The sequence below is a fragment of the Zootermopsis nevadensis genome, unplaced genomic scaffold, assembly GCF_977971745.1.
Source record: "Zootermopsis nevadensis isolate Lab colony 2312 unplaced genomic scaffold, Znev_1.0 Znev_ptg000010l, whole genome shotgun sequence".
Lineage (NCBI taxonomy): Eukaryota > Metazoa > Arthropoda > Insecta > Blattodea > Termopsidae > Zootermopsis > Zootermopsis nevadensis.
This window is the reverse complement of record NW_028259142.1, coordinates 18,816,753-18,834,827: the sequence shown is the minus strand read 5'-3', so window position 1 is coordinate 18,834,827 and position 18,075 is coordinate 18,816,753. Positions and strand designations below refer to the sequence as shown.

The window sequence follows — 18,075 nt, the reverse complement described above, 5'->3', positions numbered from 1 at the left end:
CTTTGTTCTTTGATTCCAGTACACACACTGCCTCACTAATCAATCAGGAAGTGTCTGTATAGAGTCATTTCTAATTTATACAATAAATTACATTAAAAAAAATTATGATCAACAAATGATGATACTGACTATAAATGTAGCAGTTCATGTGTCTGTCCTGATGGAGATATTGAAACTTACAATGCAGAATCCATAGAATAAAAGTGAAGAAGAAAGACATTCCCAATAGAATTTGTCACATATAATATATATTCTGGTTTCATTTCCTACTTGGGATAATGAATAACAATGCTAATAAACAAAAAAAGAAAATGAAGTGTACAGGAAGAATAAAAATAAAATATATCATATGATCTACATGGGAATATGAATTAAAACATATGTAGCCTATACATTAATGGAAATCCTGTCTTATTATATCCATAGGTTGTCCAGTATTCATTTGGGTTATGTACACAACATAATTCTTGCAGATGTTTTGAGCCATGATAATATTCTGGTGTTTTAAATGTGTACTGAAAGTAAAAAAGTTTCATTTTTCATGCTTGCTTGCACTGTACCTCATTGATAATATTACAACATAACATAGCATGACTGATAAATGATGATAAGTTGGACAAGTAACAGAAATGAAAAAGGAATATGAGAAAAAAGTAGGGAAAGCATAAATGGTAGAAAAGGAATTACAGAAAGGAAAATGACAACATTTTGGATTACAGAAAGTTGACATGATTTTACTGAACTGGCTTTTTAAGTGATTGTTTTCGTAAAAATCTTCCAAATCCTTAAAAAGTAATTTCCATTTCATGATTAATACCAACTACATTTTACCTACCAAAGTATTATAAACACTCACAGAGCAGAAACAACACATAACACAAAGCATGAGCTAATATACATTAATGATTTTATAATTATTTCCAGAATTATTAAAGGTAGCTAGCTACATGTTTCATCCTCAAAAATTCATTACTATGACAACCTGCCACACAAATTTACACACACATTTAATAGTGAAGTAAAATAACTAACTAACTCCCTGGTAGCAGAACCCGTAGGTCCAACACCGACAACATCAAAGCCCGCCACCAGCCATGATCCTGAGCCAATTCCATCCATTTCACATCCTCTCAGCCACCTACCTAAGATCCATCCTGATGTTATCCTCCCATCTCCTTCATGGTCTACCAAGAAGGATTCGCTACCAAAATTCTGAATGCAACTGTTCTCCCCCCCACCATGCATGCTACCTGTCCAACCCATCTTAGCCTTCTAGATTTCACTATCCTCACTATGCTAGGTGACCTGCACAATTCACACAGTACCTCATTATGCAGTATTCTAAATTCCCCACTTATTTAATCCCTCCTAGGTCCAAATACATTCCTGAGTACCTTGTTTTCAAACATTTGTAAGTAAAATAAACAAACTAAATCAAGAAATTCAACAGTAATAGAAACCATGGTCAATACTACAAATACTAATACCATCCATCACTAGACATGATTTGAAGCCAGTTCCAGCTTACTTGAGTCCACATTTCATAAGACATTTTCCTAAGATTTATTTAAATACTACCTTCCCATCTGTGCCTAGGTCTGGCAACTGATCTCTTTCCTTGAGGTTTCCAGACCCAAATTTTGTATACATTTATTATTTTCCTGTGTATTCTACACATCCCACCCATGCTACAATTCTTTATTTAATTTCACTAACATCTTATTCAACACTTTGCTCTGAAACACCCTCAATTTATGCCCTTATCACCACATAACAGGCAAGCATGCTGCATCTTTTAAAGTAGTCCTACTTTATGGCTTATGTATGGCTTATGCATACGTTGAACTAAGAGAATGTTCTGGCAACAATGTCACGTCTGTGTAACTATTACATATTGTGTGACAAAACCACCACTTTCAAAATATAAGTTAAATTAAAGTTCAGTTCTTTAGTTATGATATTCATTTGTGTTGAAAAATGCAGAGTATCAACCCAGTTCAGTGACTCTAAACCCCATAACCAAACAAACAATGTATTTAGTATCTATTTTAAACTATTTATTTTCAATTTGTAACTATACACAAAATGATAAAAATTCTAATATTACTAGTAATGCATAAATTGGTAACAAAATTGTTTAAAGAATATCAGTTTTATTCCAAATTTAAATCACACACAAATCACCTGACTTAAATGAACCCCATTCATTTCATTCTGTGTTGTGATGCGGTGCATATTGCTATGAACTTATCTAAACAAAAATATGTTCCTCTGTTTCTCATGGTAGGTCTGCAAAATAATTTTCATCATGCAGGTAAGCTAAATTATGACCTCAGAGAGAAATTTTAATAACTCATAAGATATATTTAATTTATACAGAAATTATTTTACATCCCCGAGAAAGTATTTTCTCTGTGTTCTGTATTAATTGTCATCATTTCACAATTTCATAATTCCATTATTTTATGTAATGTTATTGTGTATATCTAATGTGGTCTTAAATGTTTGTGACAATGATCCAGTATCATCACTGGAGTCTCTCTCTGGACACTGCTCAGAGTTTGGTTTCTTTGCCACAACCACCAGATTGGCTCTACAACCCGCCCAACTGCCTAACCTATGGTTCCTAGGGATAATTCCTTTGAGAGTAAAGTTACTATGGCATGAAGATAACCACTCAACTTCATCCAGTGTCAAGGTTAAGAATGTGCGGAGCTATACTCCACTTCCCCATATGTCTGTATGGTATGGTGCTTAGTTAAGTACCATGGACAACTTCTCTTTACCTTTGTCATTTACAGACTTCACACTTATCCCATATCTGACTTGTAAGTACTCAACAGACTGAGTATGCTTTCCTTCTGCCTGAGGATGGAAGTAAGGCCGTCCTCCAAAACAATTTTACATGTGAATTGGATATGTGGAAGTAAAAGGCTCTCAGGAATGTATAATAGTATACTTTCAAGTGGATAATTCTGCATCTCTGACCTGGGTAGAAAAGTCACAAATTTAGTTCCTCTCACAGCAAAATATTTTTTGTTCAAAGACTTCTCAAATCTGTGAATCCATACTTACAAGGGCAGGGAGGGAGAAAGATAATGAAAGAAATGTTAGGACTTATTCAGAGAATTAATAACAACATAAGAACAATAATGAAAAATGATAAGAGCAATAAATGTGAAGAATTTTTCAAATTTTGAGAAACTATAAAAAAAATATTAATTTTAAATGAATAGTAACACAATGCTGGAGACCTACCATGAAAATTCAACAAACCATATCTATATATAATCTGCATAAGAATATTATGAACTTCTAAATTTTATAGACTCACATCAAATTTTGTCATCTCCACCAACAATGTGAAACTGTTAAGTAATTTTAAATTAGAATTATTATTATTATTATTATTATTATAACAAACACTTGTAACAAACCTTAATTATATCTACACATAAACTATTCATATTCTCATAAACTATAAAGGAGAATAATAACTGGGGAACAGTATATGAATCTTATCTTAAAAATGTCATATTCTTAAACCTCCTTATTATCACACTTGTTCTACCACTGATCCCCTGGACTGGACCTACTCTTCACCTGTAGGACCTGGAAGAAAACATCTCAGTGTTAGTGAAAATCTATCTTCAGTGTTACTTTATAAAAATATGTTTCACTACATGATATTATGGTGTATGAAAATGTTTCTATTTTTTTGGATGGTATGGGGTAAATATTGTTTCTGCCTACTGTAATAGTTATTATTTAAATCAGTATAACCAGAATTAAAATGTCTGCTGGAGACAATACAGTTTCACTACAATTTCTTAAAATTATAACAATGAGGTTCTGTGTTTCCATCCCCAATACTGCAAAATAGGCACATTTGCTAATTCAGTACCAAATTAGTTTTTATAACAATCTCAGCAAGTTCTGAATTAAATTTCCTTAATCAATAAAATTACGCATGTCTAGTGTGTTTATGAAATTCAATGTAACATTCATTTGGGCATATATAGTGTCAAAATAGCACTCAACAACACTGTAATAATTTACCTTTAAATTCAATATGTTCTGTAAATAATACAAATATCAATAAGTTTTGTATAAAACCCAATATTACAAAAATTAATACTACCCTTCAGATCAAATTTAAAACTACTGCTGAGCAATATAACATGATATGAGTAATAAATATAGAAATATATCAAATGGTATCAATGAAATTAGACACATAAAACACTTTGAATTAGTTTGATGTAACAGCTACATTGGTGTGTTTATTGCAGACACTTAGATTGTAATCTCATGCCTCAGTGTATTCTTGTCTCTTACAGTCTCTGTGACCTGTGAAAATATTTCTGTTAAATCCACAAATTTTATAAGAGAATGTTACCAATTATAACAACAAAAAATTGTTCTTTTATATCAGTAAATTCTGGAATAAGAAAAAGCATAACAATGAGTCTTTCTATACCACTTTCTATTAAAGTGACTTAATCTAACAGGCAACAGAAGATACATAGTTGGTCTGATAAGTGCACACTTAGTAACTGCAAGAGATGAAAATGATGCAACTTTATTGTGTCATCTGTTAATTCTGATGCCGAGATGCACAGATTCTGCCACTCAGTTTGGTGGCTTACGGGACACTAGTATCTGACTTGTCTCAGTACTCACAGCATCCACTGTTCAAGTACTGTTACAAAAATTTCATTTTAACAGGAAATTTGTAAATAGTTGCATCAGTATCAACCTCTTACATAAGTTCTATTTACATGTAAATAAAACTACTGGTGGCAAACTTCAATAAACATACAACGATGAAGGAAGCATGGACAGACACAAACACCGATACATGTGATTTAACATGAAGCCCATTTATGTGATGCTGATGCATGCTTACAGAAGAATGTTTTTACATGCAAAGAAATATCTCACCCTCTCACAGTCTAGTGAGTTTCAGCTTTATGGTGCACTGCAGAAACAGGTGTCTCCCTCAAAGATGATATCTTTTCTCGGCAGTGGAAAAGTGTTAAAAAATATTATTCAGAGTCATCATGCAGTGAAACCAGACTTCCGAATGGATCTTTCTTTGTGTTGTCTGTTTGCTTATTAGAACTATGAGTGCCAAGAGGATCTGTTATTTTGTGATGGTCAATAAGGTCCATTTTCCTAGTCAAAACTGGACTATGACAAAGACTTCCAGGAGAAGAATCCAGTATCTCATTGTCTGGAAAAGGACCACTTCGGATTGGTAATAAAGCTGAATCAGCACTTATGCTTTGAACAATACGTCTCTTCCTATCACCTTTTATCCCAGTGGTAACTTTTGATGATGGAGAATGATTCCCTGTTTCCTCAGGGTCATGGGAAGAATTAACACCTTCACCATGGGGTAAAGACATGTTGCTGTCAAAGGATTCAAAGACAGTCACAGGCTTGTTTAAAGGTAATTGATACGGACTGTTATTGACAACTGACGACTCATTGTTATGAACTGCTTGTCCAAAAAACATCTTCCTGTCAGGTAACACTGAGGATGTAATGATGCCATAAGTGTCAACACCTGTGATCTGAGAAAATGAAGCTGGCCTTCTCTGTGAACCAACTTCAGATAATGGAGATTCTGTTGTTACACTTCCAACAGGAGTAGCTGACATCTTTTGAAGTATATGTGAGTTGCCATCTTCATTTTGAATGCTGCACAAGAATGTAAAGAAAATAGATAAAATAATACTATACAAAGCAGGGGATAAAGAATTAGATAAAAAACCAGAGAACATGAAACATCCAAATGTTCTTTTAGCCAAATACAACACAGGACAGACCATTCAATGTATGAGCTTACTCAGAAAGTTCCTTGAGTTTGTTCCTGTGAACAGAAGAGTTGCTGTCTGCAGATCCTGTAGACCCACGTGTTACCTTGCCATTGTCCCATGAATTGTGTCGTCTGTGGCTCTTTTCACGGTAAGACTCGGCAATGTTCATCATGCTATATCGGGAAGAAGGTCATATATGAGCAACGCTGTAATTCCTTCGTCCATGTGGATATACGTCGCACATTAAAATCAGATTTGAAGCAGTGGAGACAAAGTTTATACACAGTATTAAGAAATTAACAAGAAAGGATAAACATGAAATCTGAACTTTAGACAACATTTGAGAATAGAAACACTACAAGAAAAATTGATTAATTAAAAGATTAAATATGGACATGTATCATGCATGAATAGCATAGAAATGCATGTGAAATTTATGGTCATTGGTAAAACTAAGGATTGGTTGAAGAGGCATTATGCATGAAAATATCAGATGACTGCGTTTGATTATCGCTGCAATAGACGGTCAACTACAGCCTATAGGACTAAGCAAACAAATCACTACACATCTGTAAGACCTGTCAAATTGACTTTGAAAATAAACATTTTTCTACTAGTTGTTGGACAGACTTGGTTATACTCCGCACCTGTTTCCAATGCTTCTTTTATCTAGCTCCTTCTGTATGGAATCTGGAAGTCGATGAGGCGGCTTTGCCGATTTCCTTCCTTCCATTATATCTTGCTGCAACAGCATAACATGCACATGTGAGGAGCATAATGGGCAGGCATTCAATTCCTGGCAGGGGCATTCACACACACACATTAGATCTGAGGCCCACCCAGTTCCATCATCAGTGGTTATCGGAAACTTTCTCCCTAGGCATAAAGCAGACAAGAAACTTAAAGGAATTGCTCCTATTTTGCCATAGGTGATTACTGGAAATTTGTTTCTATAAGAACAGCACAGATCAGCTTTCGGTGCTCCGAAGGAGTAATGACGGATGCGAATAACATGTCTCTTGACAGCGATCGATATACGTAACTCTGCTGAGTTTCTACATGCATTCTTCTACTCACTTTGAAACGTGGTCCAGGCAGTATGCTATTGGTCGATCCACCTAGAGTGCTAGTAAGGCTTCCATTTAGAGGGTTCACCCAGATATTTGTGGACTCTAGCTCTCCGTTCGCTGACATGTTCATCATTTCAGCAGAATAGGTTGGTCTAGCTGGTATGATGGGTGAACGACAACACACACTGCAAGATATACCAGTAGAGTAAATCAGAAGGGGCAGACCACATATAACTCACAATAAAATATTTTATGAACTGCAATGCAAATATCAAAACAACAAAAATTATAAAGAATTAGAAAGCATTGTTTATGCATACATACGTATTTCACAGTAACAGACGACCTAATGTAAACTTTATCTTAGCGTGACGCTTTGTGGAGAAGTGTTCAGTGGTACCAAAGGCTGAACTGTACCAGAACTTACGAGTTTACGTCTTCCAGTTTCTTGAGCAGGCGCTCGTTCTCTCGACAAACAAGCTCCTGGTCCCGGAAGACGATTTCCCTCGTCGTGAACAGCTCTGCGTTCTCCCTCCGGAGTGCTTCGTTCTCCGTCACGTAGTGCCTCACCAACTCCGCCAGCTCCTGGCCTTCCATCTCAGCCAACTTTTCCAGCTGGACAGTGGGAGGCGTCTTCAGGACGAGGCGACCTGTTCCACAAGTTCAAACACCAAGCTCAAGTCTTGCCACCTCCTTTTAAATCTACGCCATGAATAGTTCTTTTCTGACGATACTAATAAAAATGTAAGTATGTGTGACGTTAAATATAAATTCGTCTGAGGCAGATTACGAAATGTCAAGGTTCGATAAAAACCTGCTTAAGGCTGATTGACTAAATCAGAGTTGATAAGAAACCAGCATACGGCAGACGGACAGACATCAACGTACGACAGAAACTCGCTTAAGGGCCAATATCGGAGTTTAAACCTTAACAAAAACCAATTCTAATTGTGAATTACGGACACTAGCCAATAGTGATTACTCGAGTTTAAAATTTAACAGACATTCACAGTTTCCTTTTAAATCTTAGTCACTACTCAGAATACGAAAACTGTAGCCAATTATGCGTAGTGATACAAACCAATACCACCGGATAAAATTCAGCCAAACTCTTTTTTTCACTACATTAAGTACGCAGTCGGTTTCTCCGATTACATTCTTCCCCGATAAAACCCTGGTAAGCTTAAGCAGGCTTCACGCATAACACACGCGTCGGAGAAGTTGCCGCAGTGTCACGGCGAACATACAAGTATAGCCCCGATTTACACTGAACTGCATTCCTGAAAAACGTCGTGTAACGCGAAAACGAATATATCTAATATATTTTACCACAGACACGACGTTAAACTGTAACTTACGTTTCTAAACAAATGTTTCACATTGTATAATAAATTATTTTTAACTTTTCTGGTTACCTGAAATTGAAGTAACTTACAATAATTACTTCTCGGTCTACCCTGAGAACGAGGACGAAGATGGTTCTCGAAACTTTGACGTTTTCTCCATTAAATCACTTTACACTATCGGTAGCCCGAGAAGAATTCGTTATACTTAGTCGCCGTAGGAGCTTGAGATCATGAAATAACGTAGTAATAACACAGAAAGGAAACTCACATATCTGGAAAGGCATTAAAACTGAGTTACAATTTTTAAAAAGTATTCTGCCAACATGATATATGCTATTACTATCCATTAATTAGCAGCGCAGGAAAACTGACTTACGCGAGGGAAAGAGTGGAACCACGCTTCAGAAATTAGTCGGAGTGACTGAAGAAACAAACGCAACGTTTGAGCAAGGTGAAACACCTAAGAAGGAAACGCGTAAAAGTCGCCTGATTGTAGTAAATAGTGATTGAATGTCAATATATTGACAGATTTATTATTGTTTTCGGCCAAGTGATGGCAGTTGGAATCTGCCCCGAAATCTCTTCAACACTAGAGCACCAGAACACCAGGGAGGTCCATACTGTGACTCCTCTTACTTACCCTGCATGAAGTTGCTGGCTTCCGGGTCCGAGCTGGCAGTTCCTGGTGGCTTCTCCTGTGCGAAGTTGATGGCTGCCCGCAGGTGGTCGTTCTCGTTCTGTAGCGCGTTCACTTCTCGCTTCAAACTCAGGATGAGAGCTTCCCGCGGATCCTAGCAGTGGAGAGAGTCGAACCGCACTAGAACCATCACTTTCTTTGGACGGCTAACCAGTTACATCGACACTAACTGACATTCGCTTCGATGAACTCCGTCACGTCTCAGATTAACTCTCCGAGTTACAAAACATCAAATGTTTGTGTTTACATTTTAGAACGAGGAGGCATAACATATTTTGTTTTGTTAATTAAAAGTAAAGTTTGTCCCGCTATGCGCCATGTAGGCGTTTGGGGGGAGAGGAGGTATAGCTCCTCTCTTCCTTGACCTCGGCACTAGATGGGGGGTGAGTGGTCAGCATTACGCCCCGGCCGGCTTTACCCCCGGGAAAGGACCCCGGTACCCATTGTAGAGGAGGCTGGGTGGGCCCCAGAGCCGGTCTGGACGCAGAGGCTAGAGGAAAAATCCTCTGCCCCCGTCGGGGATTGAACCCCGGTCGTCCAGCCCGTAGCTAGTCACTGTACTGACTGAGCTATCCCGGCTCATGTTTTGTTAATTATTAATTACTAAATATTATTAATTCATAATTAAAACAATTTTAACACACTTTTTCTTAAAGCCGTTGTTATTCTAAAAACTCAATTTTATGTTATTTCTGAGAACCGCATAATCAACAGAAGTGGACTTTTTGTGTCTTTATTCGAAAACACTAACTTACTTTATTTTGATATTATCCTGGCGTCAGCAAACTGAAATTTTATTTTATTATCTTAAAAATACTCCAATCCATCATTTAGGAGAACACGAAACGAGCGTGTATAGACTTTATTCAAGCAATAAACTTTGTTTTATATATTCTTCTACAAGGCATCTATGGAACGTAACATACCAGTTAAGTTAAGAACAATAATTAGCAAAGCTTAGTACAAATTAATTTGCATCTGCAGTAAATTAGCATCAAACCCAATGAAATTCGAAATATCGCAAGTGACGGGTATAAACAATGTAAGACTTGCACGAGTAACCATTAATTGCAAAATACATGAAATACAGCGTTCCTATATTTTATTTTGTGGTTCCGAAATTTTATCTCTGAGAAAGGACCAGTATAGTTACGAAGTATTTGAACGCAAAGAGTTTCAGAAAATATCTGGACCTAAGAAACAAAGATCGACAGAGAAGACGATTCGAGAACACAAAGGCACGTGTTGGCGGGAAACCCTTAAAGACATTTATAAACTCACAAACTTCATCAGACGACGAAAGTAACTCACCATCACGACGATTGGCTTCGTCCTTATCTTCTTCGCCCTGGCCGCGTATCGCAGTGTATTTATCGTCTCGCTAACATTCGACCGTGCTGGGGAAATGCACGCGATCTGTAAACACAATTGATCGATCGATGGATCGATTGATTGATTCTTAATTTATTTAATAGAAACTTGTTAACTGTTCGAGATATGTAGCAGAGTCAAGTTCTGAACACTGACCATGAGGGTCACGCCGTTGCCAGCCAGGCTGTCTGCCAGGAGTTTCGTCAGCTTGCTATCCCGGTACGGGATGTGTCCTCCTTTCTTCCGGGAGTCGCTGAGCGAAGCAATGCAGTACCCTAGAACACCGCGAAAACAAATTTTCATTCCGGCGTCGTTAATATAAGTTCACAATTTAACCCGCAGGAATACGCTCGCCTTTATTAAATCCAAATATCTCGCATTCTTCCGATTAAATTATTCAAAGACACTAATTTCTTACATACAGACCTAATAGCGAAAATTACGTAACCTAACACCATCTCTACCTTGCGCAGAGGATAAACACCGCGAGATGGATGTTTACTGGGACAGAATGCATGAATTTCATGATTACTGTAGCTAGAGATCTTAGTTTAAAGAAATCTTTCGATATCATAAGCAAACGAACGTTTTGTTTTGAAGCTCGGTTAACGCGACTTCGAAATTCTCTTAAAAGTGAATAGGACAAGAATTATTAAATATACACGAATTCTTTTAACACCTTGGCCCTGACTTTTGCTTTCGACAAAGGGATTTTGAAATATTGATAAAGTGTCTCGGTTTGTCACTGCCAGTTCGGTCAGATGTCGGAATAGGAAGGGGAGTTGTAAGAAACTGTGGGTCCAGTATCGTGGTTAAGTTTTTCATTAAAATTGCAAGTGACCGCGCTTTGACATGCGATACGTTGATGGAAATGGCTCCAGTAGAGAAGTCGGGTCAACTTGGCTGAATGCCATTCATAAAATGTTACTGCCTTTAAACTGTAAGTTTTCAATAAATTCGTCATGTCCTTCTGTCCCTAATGCTCTTCCTTACTTATCTCCTTCCTTTTCTTTTATTAAGTCTGTCTATACCTTCTCCTTACTCTATTTCTTCCCTCGTTTATCCTTCGCCCTTCTTATATTTTCAATTCCTGTTCTTCATTAAGTATGTTTTGTTTTTATTTATTCACTTTTAACTCGACTCTTAAAATTACTATCGATAATAATCTAAACGTCACATGAAATTTTATGCCCTTAAGCGCGTCCAGAACACCGCGGATCGCGTATTAAAATCTCTCTGACCGTCTGTCCGTATCCGTGAAACAACTCGTGAAAGGATAAATCAAATTTGAACAAATTTAAGTTTACAGACCGATCGCCCTGATGATGGAAGCATCAAGGACGTCTGAAACGTCGGTAAACGTCTACCAGACGACAACCAGAAGACAGCCATCTTCAGATTCACAGCCGTGAAAAACATCAAATCCTACAATTTTATGAAGAGTCGTAGAGCCATATCAAATTTAATTTAGTTCGAAGAATTTTAACGACCACTTTACTTTTTTTAAAATCATTCTTGAATTTATCTCAATAAATAGCTGAGATTTCAGGTTCTCACGGCAGCGAGCATGAAGGTGACCGTCTTCGGCCAATTTCTACAAGACCAGACGACGCAACATCCCAGGAGACGGTCGACTTCAATAAACACAAGAAGAATGTTCTCCGTCTGTTTTAAAAAACTAGAGCAGGGCTCCTCGGGGGGTTAGTAAAGTTTTTAAAACGGGGAAGTTGGTTGCGTTTTAAAATCTTGAGTAGGAAATTAAACCAACCCCCCCGAATGGGGGGTTAAAAAACTTGACCAACCAAACCAACTCCCCCCCCCCCCCCGAATGGGGGGTTAAAAAACTTGACCAACCCCCCTTCGGGGGGGTTAGTTTAGTGTCTTACTCAAGTCATTTGTCAAGTCATTTGTTTGATGACGTCATTTTTTGATAGACGACAAATCACGAATTTTTATAGTAGAATAAGGCATCTTCGAAATTACAAAATATAATTTTCTTTCCTAATAAGTAATTTTAAAAACAATTCTGTTAGCGTCTTTTGTAATTCCTCACGTCCAGCGTGCTTGTTAAGTGAACATCATACTTAAGAATCTTTCTTAATCATTTCATGACTCATTTGAAAAACCTAAACTTCGTTCTTGGCACGATATTTTGTATCTGGATAATTCGTGCCTTTGGTAAAATAAAGTAAATTTCTGAACAGTGAATGCATTAATGGAATCTTCTGTCCGATGTGGGTTAACATCGATTTCTCTCCGTGTTCAGGACTGACAGGAAAGATGACAAATCGAATGATGAGACAGACTATGCTTAAGAGCTAAAACGAAATAAGTCTCTCTTTCAACGCGTCTCATTTTGAATCACCCACGACACCAGAGCTGCGATATGACTATTGAGAAGGCTATCGATAATGTTTCCGGGCGTCATCTACACGCTGGAATATGCATGAAGCCATCGGGCGAGCACTGTGACAGTGACAACACTCACTAAAATCTAAACAGATTCTCTTTTCTCTATTACAGAGTTTATCAAGTTATTTAACTGTCAGACTTGATAATTCTGCCTGGACGAATAATGAAAAGGTAGCTAATGAAGACGACGAAGTTGAGTCCTTCACGTTATGTGACGTTCATTCACGATTTCAATACCAGAGCGTAATGAATTATTACGAAGTAGAAGTTATGTGACAAGATAAAGCAGCATTACTTGGCGTTTCGTAAATTACAAAACCTCTTCTATTCCTCAGCCAACTAATAATGATTCTATCACAGGATCAATACATTTCTGGGGCTGTCTGATGATTTTAATGTCGTCGGATTCTCCACTACTGTAAATATGAACTAAAAATCAATAAATATGTAGACCTAATTATTAATTTATACTATAATATTTAATTAGATTAACAAATTACAAACTCCAGTCAGGATACTGACCATTGTGACAGGTACATCTGACACGCACGACGTTTCGGGGCATTGTTCTACTCCAGTCTTCAGGTGAGTGGTTGTCATTATAGTGGCAGTATTTTTAAGACGCAGTGGTTGAAATAAATAGATATCAAGAAATATTAAATCGTATTCTTGCTTTACATTTATGTTTTAATGCTAAATATTTTGCTATCATCAGACGCACGTTGGCTTTCGACCGACATTTACGAGACTGCAGACTTTTCCAACAGGCCTAACGCAGGTTTAGAACGCGTTCCATATAAATAAACCGAGTTTATTATACGTCTCATTTAAAATTCTACTGTTTCGCCTACGCGTTTCCACCGTACGCCAGCAGACAGCTCGAGGCACGTACCAAGCACCATCAAGGACTTGTTGATGTTGTTGGCCTCCTCCAGAGTCTTCCCTTCGCTTTGTGTCTTCTTGGTCATCTCGCTGCCCGCCAGGTCGACGAAGTTGATCTTCCCTTGCTTGGAAATGAACACTCCGTCCTCTCCCATCTGTCAGCAACAAGCAACGAGTACCAGGGCTTACAGAGTTGCAGTGGCAATGTTTCACGCATGCTCACTGAAGACCACAAGCAACAGACAGTCGTTCACACACAGCAACATTTAAGAATTTAGTCCGTACCGCGAAGAAAACACAACTCTTTACCATAACAAAGATCAATTTGTTAACGTTGACCAAGAAAATAATCGCTGTTTACAGTGAGAATCACACGAAACACAAATTCAAAACGCAGTTAACTATTGTTCAAAGGGTCAAAGCGTAGTATCGGATATTTTCAAGATGAAGATAACATAGGTCAATCTCCTCCTTTTGTGTATCTTTACTCTGAATTAAAACCGGCCTCGACCTGCAAACTTTAGCACCGCGAGATATAGGTGACTCTTTATACGCGAGGGTCTGTTTATCACGAACTGCCGCGTATATCTAAAACGCGTAAAACGGGAAACAGCAAATTCTCGTCGATCTACTGAGGCCTTAATCTGTAGTACCCGGAGTAAAAATGGTGGAACATATCACTAAAACTGCGCTCGCAACTGAGTGGACCTGCGCGGCAGCTTCTCACCGTAACCGCGGATAGGATACTGATTCTCCTCATAACACTGTAATTTATTTTATTTTATTTGTAGTGTTCTGTCTGACGACAGGTCCATATGAACAGGATCCTTCCATCCTTTTCTCGGACTGGGACCTGTTCATATACGTTCTTGGCAGATGATCCAGAAGTGGTTTGCCATTGCCTTCTTCTGTGTGTGAATGGGATGCCACGGAGAAACCGGGGAAGCCCCCGGAGGAAAACTCCGTGTTGCCTAGACCACGGCCTTGCCCAACACAAGTTATAAATTCGGGCACCGCCGGGAATCGAACCCGAGACCCCAGGATTACAAGGCCAGCGTTCTAACCGCTAGACCACCGTGGCTATTAATACTGGGATATAATAAAAACAAACTCGGATAGCAAAAGCGCGTTCTGTGTAGGCCTATTTCATTTGCGAAAGACGGAATGCGTTTGATGTCAGGGGCAAGGCTGTCTAGTGTCAATGGCAGGGCCGTCGCAACTGCTTACCTGCTGTTCAGATGTGATGTGTACGGTGAGAATTGTGTGACTCCGACTGGAGTAGTCGTTCATGTTGTGTCGTCCCACGGATCTGTTTCTCATTCCTACAAACGCCCACACAGAGGAGTATAAGTTTACATTCCGCTCCCGCCAAATACCTTTTACGTCAAGGATCCGTGATGTAAGTGAAATCACGACGCATTTGATACACCAGTAAATATGGTTGCCTTTTCAGGCAATGAACACGTCGACAGTAGAGATTTCAGTGTTTACATCTGCCACGAAATAAATCAGTGGTTCTAAGTGGCACAAATAGAAAGAGATTACACAGAAGTGAGAAGACAAAAAAAGTAACATAGACCTTGAAAGAGACAGAAGAAAAGACGACGAGAAAAATATACATAAATAAATTTTTTTAAATAATAATAATGCCATATATATCCAGGATACTATCTTTGCTAATACTACGTTAATCTCACTTTCACAGATTATACCTCGTTAGCACAAACGAGACTCTGGAGACCGAGTCGGGGTAGATTTAAAATTAAGAGGAATAACTAACCCTCTTCGAGGACAGCCAGAAGGTCGTCCAGCTCCTCGCAGTCCACAGTGAACAGGTTCTCTACGAAGAAGCCTCTCGACTTCTTTGACCATCGGACAGCCAGCGGTTTCCTTGCTGTGCCGATATTCAGAAGGTCGATCACCTGAAAAGACATTTCGTGTCCCTCTGTCACTTTATTGTCACGATCCACTCACAATTCTATTTCCTGAGCCTTTTGACTTATTCTTCACATACGGTACGTTCTAAACGTCTAGCCAATCTAATTCCTCTTAGAATCATCGTAGGAATACTGATATTACGTATAGATGAAATAAATAATTTTAAATGTAAATCTTCTTCTACTCCTGCTTTGTTCTATTTTACATTTTAATACCAGAAATAACACTAACCTCAAATTAATCATCCATTCGAAAATACTAACATAAATAATTATTAAAGTTCGTTCGCTTTTCTGGAACTGCATATTTATTGCGACATTTCAATGTTGAATTCAATCAGTCCTGTCAATCTGAGTCCCTTAATTATTCCCACAAACTGGAATGTCAAGATCCTTCAGCGCTCTGTGACGTCCTTTCAACTTCACAACCAAAGCACGCGAATGTTCCGAACGTCCAGAACTGCTTACGTCACTGGTTCTCAAACTGATTCACAAAACTAAATTAATTATTGTTGTTAAAACTACGTGACAAAACTATCCATGTTCAATTTTGGGGGGGCAGAACCTAAGTTACAAGAGATTAAGGACGAAGTACCCAAGAAAATACTTGAACCTGAAAAGGATGAAGTGAGTAAACAATTGAATAACGATGTATACGTGCAATCTAGGAAATTACGATGGGTTGGCCACGTAGCTAATCTCTTACCCATTTATTTGGAACAGGACAATTAAAAACTAATCATCATCAACGTGCAGAAAACAATCTTCTCGTAAACGAATCAACTCTGACAAAATAATTACGTTTAAAATTGGGTATTCATAAAACGAGCAATGTTTAACAAATATAAATCTACATTAAAATTCGGCAGAAAAACTTAAAAACGAGTTTAAGATAAACTCATTTTCCCCGGCATAAGTGAGAAAATGTCGCCTTCGATTGGTTAGCATTTCTGTTTCATATTCGAAAGTTCCCGTATTCAGATTTCGATCCGTGATTTTACTCAGTCCATCCAGACACACGAGTACCGGACATTACATTAAATAAGGCTACGACAGCTTTTCCCACATTCTTTCCAATACACTATGCACCGTCTTGTAATCTAAACTACTGATGGCGTAGTTAAATGAACATCAGCATTGACATTCGATATGACATCCAGCGACATCTGAACGAATTCCAAATTTGTAACAACGAACTTGAACAGGAAATTGTTGGGACAAACGAGCGTCGCGGTACGCAAGTTGAGAAACATTTCGCCAACCAATGCGTCCTGGTAATGGCTGCTGCTCAGGTATTGACGGCCTGCCTTTCGGTCATGCAATCGTCACGTTAGACACACGAATGTGACGACGTTAAATATTTATTATGCTGTAACAACGATGTCCACGTGAAAGGTCACAATCCAATCGCACGCTCTCAGTAAACACGACCTCCTCTTTCGCACCCTGAAGATGACAAAGTTCTGGAAACTGTAGGAAGTTCCTGAAGTCATCAAATGACAGAGGCTTACTTTTCCGGCCGTAGGTGTTGTCCCACTTAGCTAACTGCTCTGTAAAGATTTGATCTTTAGGGGAAAACTGTTTTAGACAGCAGCCATTGGCTGAGGCATTGCTAACATTAGTGTCATTATTCATAAAAATAGACATATCTGCGTCTTTAATCTCTCGCCTTAATGACTTTCAAACGAAGTGGAAAATTTTAACGATGATTCTTATAAACACCGTGTCATTAAAAGGTGAACGTTACCTTCTCATTATATATTTCTAGGAAGGAAGCCTTCAGTATGAAGTGAAAGTCACTCCGTTGTTTCAGTAGTTCAAACAGGTACATGAAGGAGCGGAAAACGAGGCCGTGGTCGTCCGAGTACGGGTCTGGATTCTTCTCGAACTGCAGAACACAATCATAAATTCAGATGTACGCTATCGAAGGTAGACGTTAAAATGTTTCTGCAAAATAACATCCTGTCGCTATTAAATAAATTTTCTAAATTATAACATCAAAACCACATAATGAAACAGTAAATATTCATATATCATTAATAATTTTGTAAAGTTTATACTTAGTATAGGCCAATTAAAATGTTATTGAAATTGATTTGACGTGTAATTCGATGTCCCTAGATAAGATCGTCTTACTCAATGGACGGGCTGATCGTTGCTTACCAGTCCAGGGGGTCCAGTGAGAGTGTGTGTCTTTCCGCTCCCGGTCTGGCCGTAGCAGAAAGCTGTGGTGCTAAAACCTTCCACGGCCATCTCGATAAGCCGTTTGATTCCAGAAAAATGAAGTACGTCTTCTTGCGAGGCTCCGGGTTCGAACACCACATTGTAGGAAAACACTCTGGGCTTGGGATGACCTGCTCCTACAGGACCAAGCTGCAAGGGCGATGTCAGGACAATTATAAATACAGCCTTCCAGTTATACTACCCTCACTAGTTTCCGCATTATGGAGAGAATGAGAGCATTTGAGATACTTAGAAGTAAATTGGAAAATAATATTAAAATGGTCTTAGATGCATAGGATGTGAAGATGTGGA

At 38.3% G+C, this 18,075-nt stretch overlaps 1 protein-coding gene across 5 annotated transcripts in view; it reads right to left on the bottom strand.

The window, feature by feature from the left end:
* Nucleotides 1–713: 713 nt before the first annotated feature.
* Nucleotides 714–18,075, bottom strand: part of Klp54D (Kinesin-like protein at 54D) — a 112,148-nt gene continuing 94,786 nt past the window's right edge. For 3 of the 5 annotated variants that reach the window (XM_087346700.1, XM_087346701.1, XM_087346699.1), the window contains exons 5-18: nucleotides 17,704–17,913; nucleotides 17,288–17,428; nucleotides 15,384–15,525; nucleotides 14,831–14,925; nucleotides 13,614–13,758; nucleotides 10,466–10,584; nucleotides 10,250–10,354; nucleotides 8,882–9,032; nucleotides 7,323–7,545; nucleotides 6,903–7,080; nucleotides 6,473–6,567; nucleotides 5,855–5,998; nucleotides 5,573–5,706; nucleotides 714–3,612 (exon numbers count right to left, since the gene is read on the bottom strand). In XM_087346700.1, coding sequence (XP_087202826.1) covers nucleotides 3,593–3,612; nucleotides 5,573–5,706; nucleotides 5,855–5,998; nucleotides 6,473–6,567; nucleotides 6,903–7,080; nucleotides 7,323–7,545; nucleotides 8,882–9,032; nucleotides 10,250–10,354; nucleotides 10,466–10,584; nucleotides 13,614–13,758; nucleotides 14,831–14,925; nucleotides 15,384–15,525; nucleotides 17,288–17,428; nucleotides 17,704–17,913 — 1,902 coding nt within the window. In that variant the 3' untranslated portion in view covers nucleotides 714–3,592. The remainder of the gene's footprint in view (nucleotides 3,613–5,572; nucleotides 5,707–5,854; nucleotides 5,999–6,472; nucleotides 6,568–6,902; nucleotides 7,081–7,322; nucleotides 7,546–8,881; nucleotides 9,033–10,249; nucleotides 10,355–10,465; nucleotides 10,585–13,613; nucleotides 13,759–14,830; nucleotides 14,926–15,383; nucleotides 15,526–17,287; nucleotides 17,429–17,703; nucleotides 17,914–18,075) is intronic. The other 2 variants (XM_087346702.1, XM_087346703.1) reach the window with 2 other exon arrangements.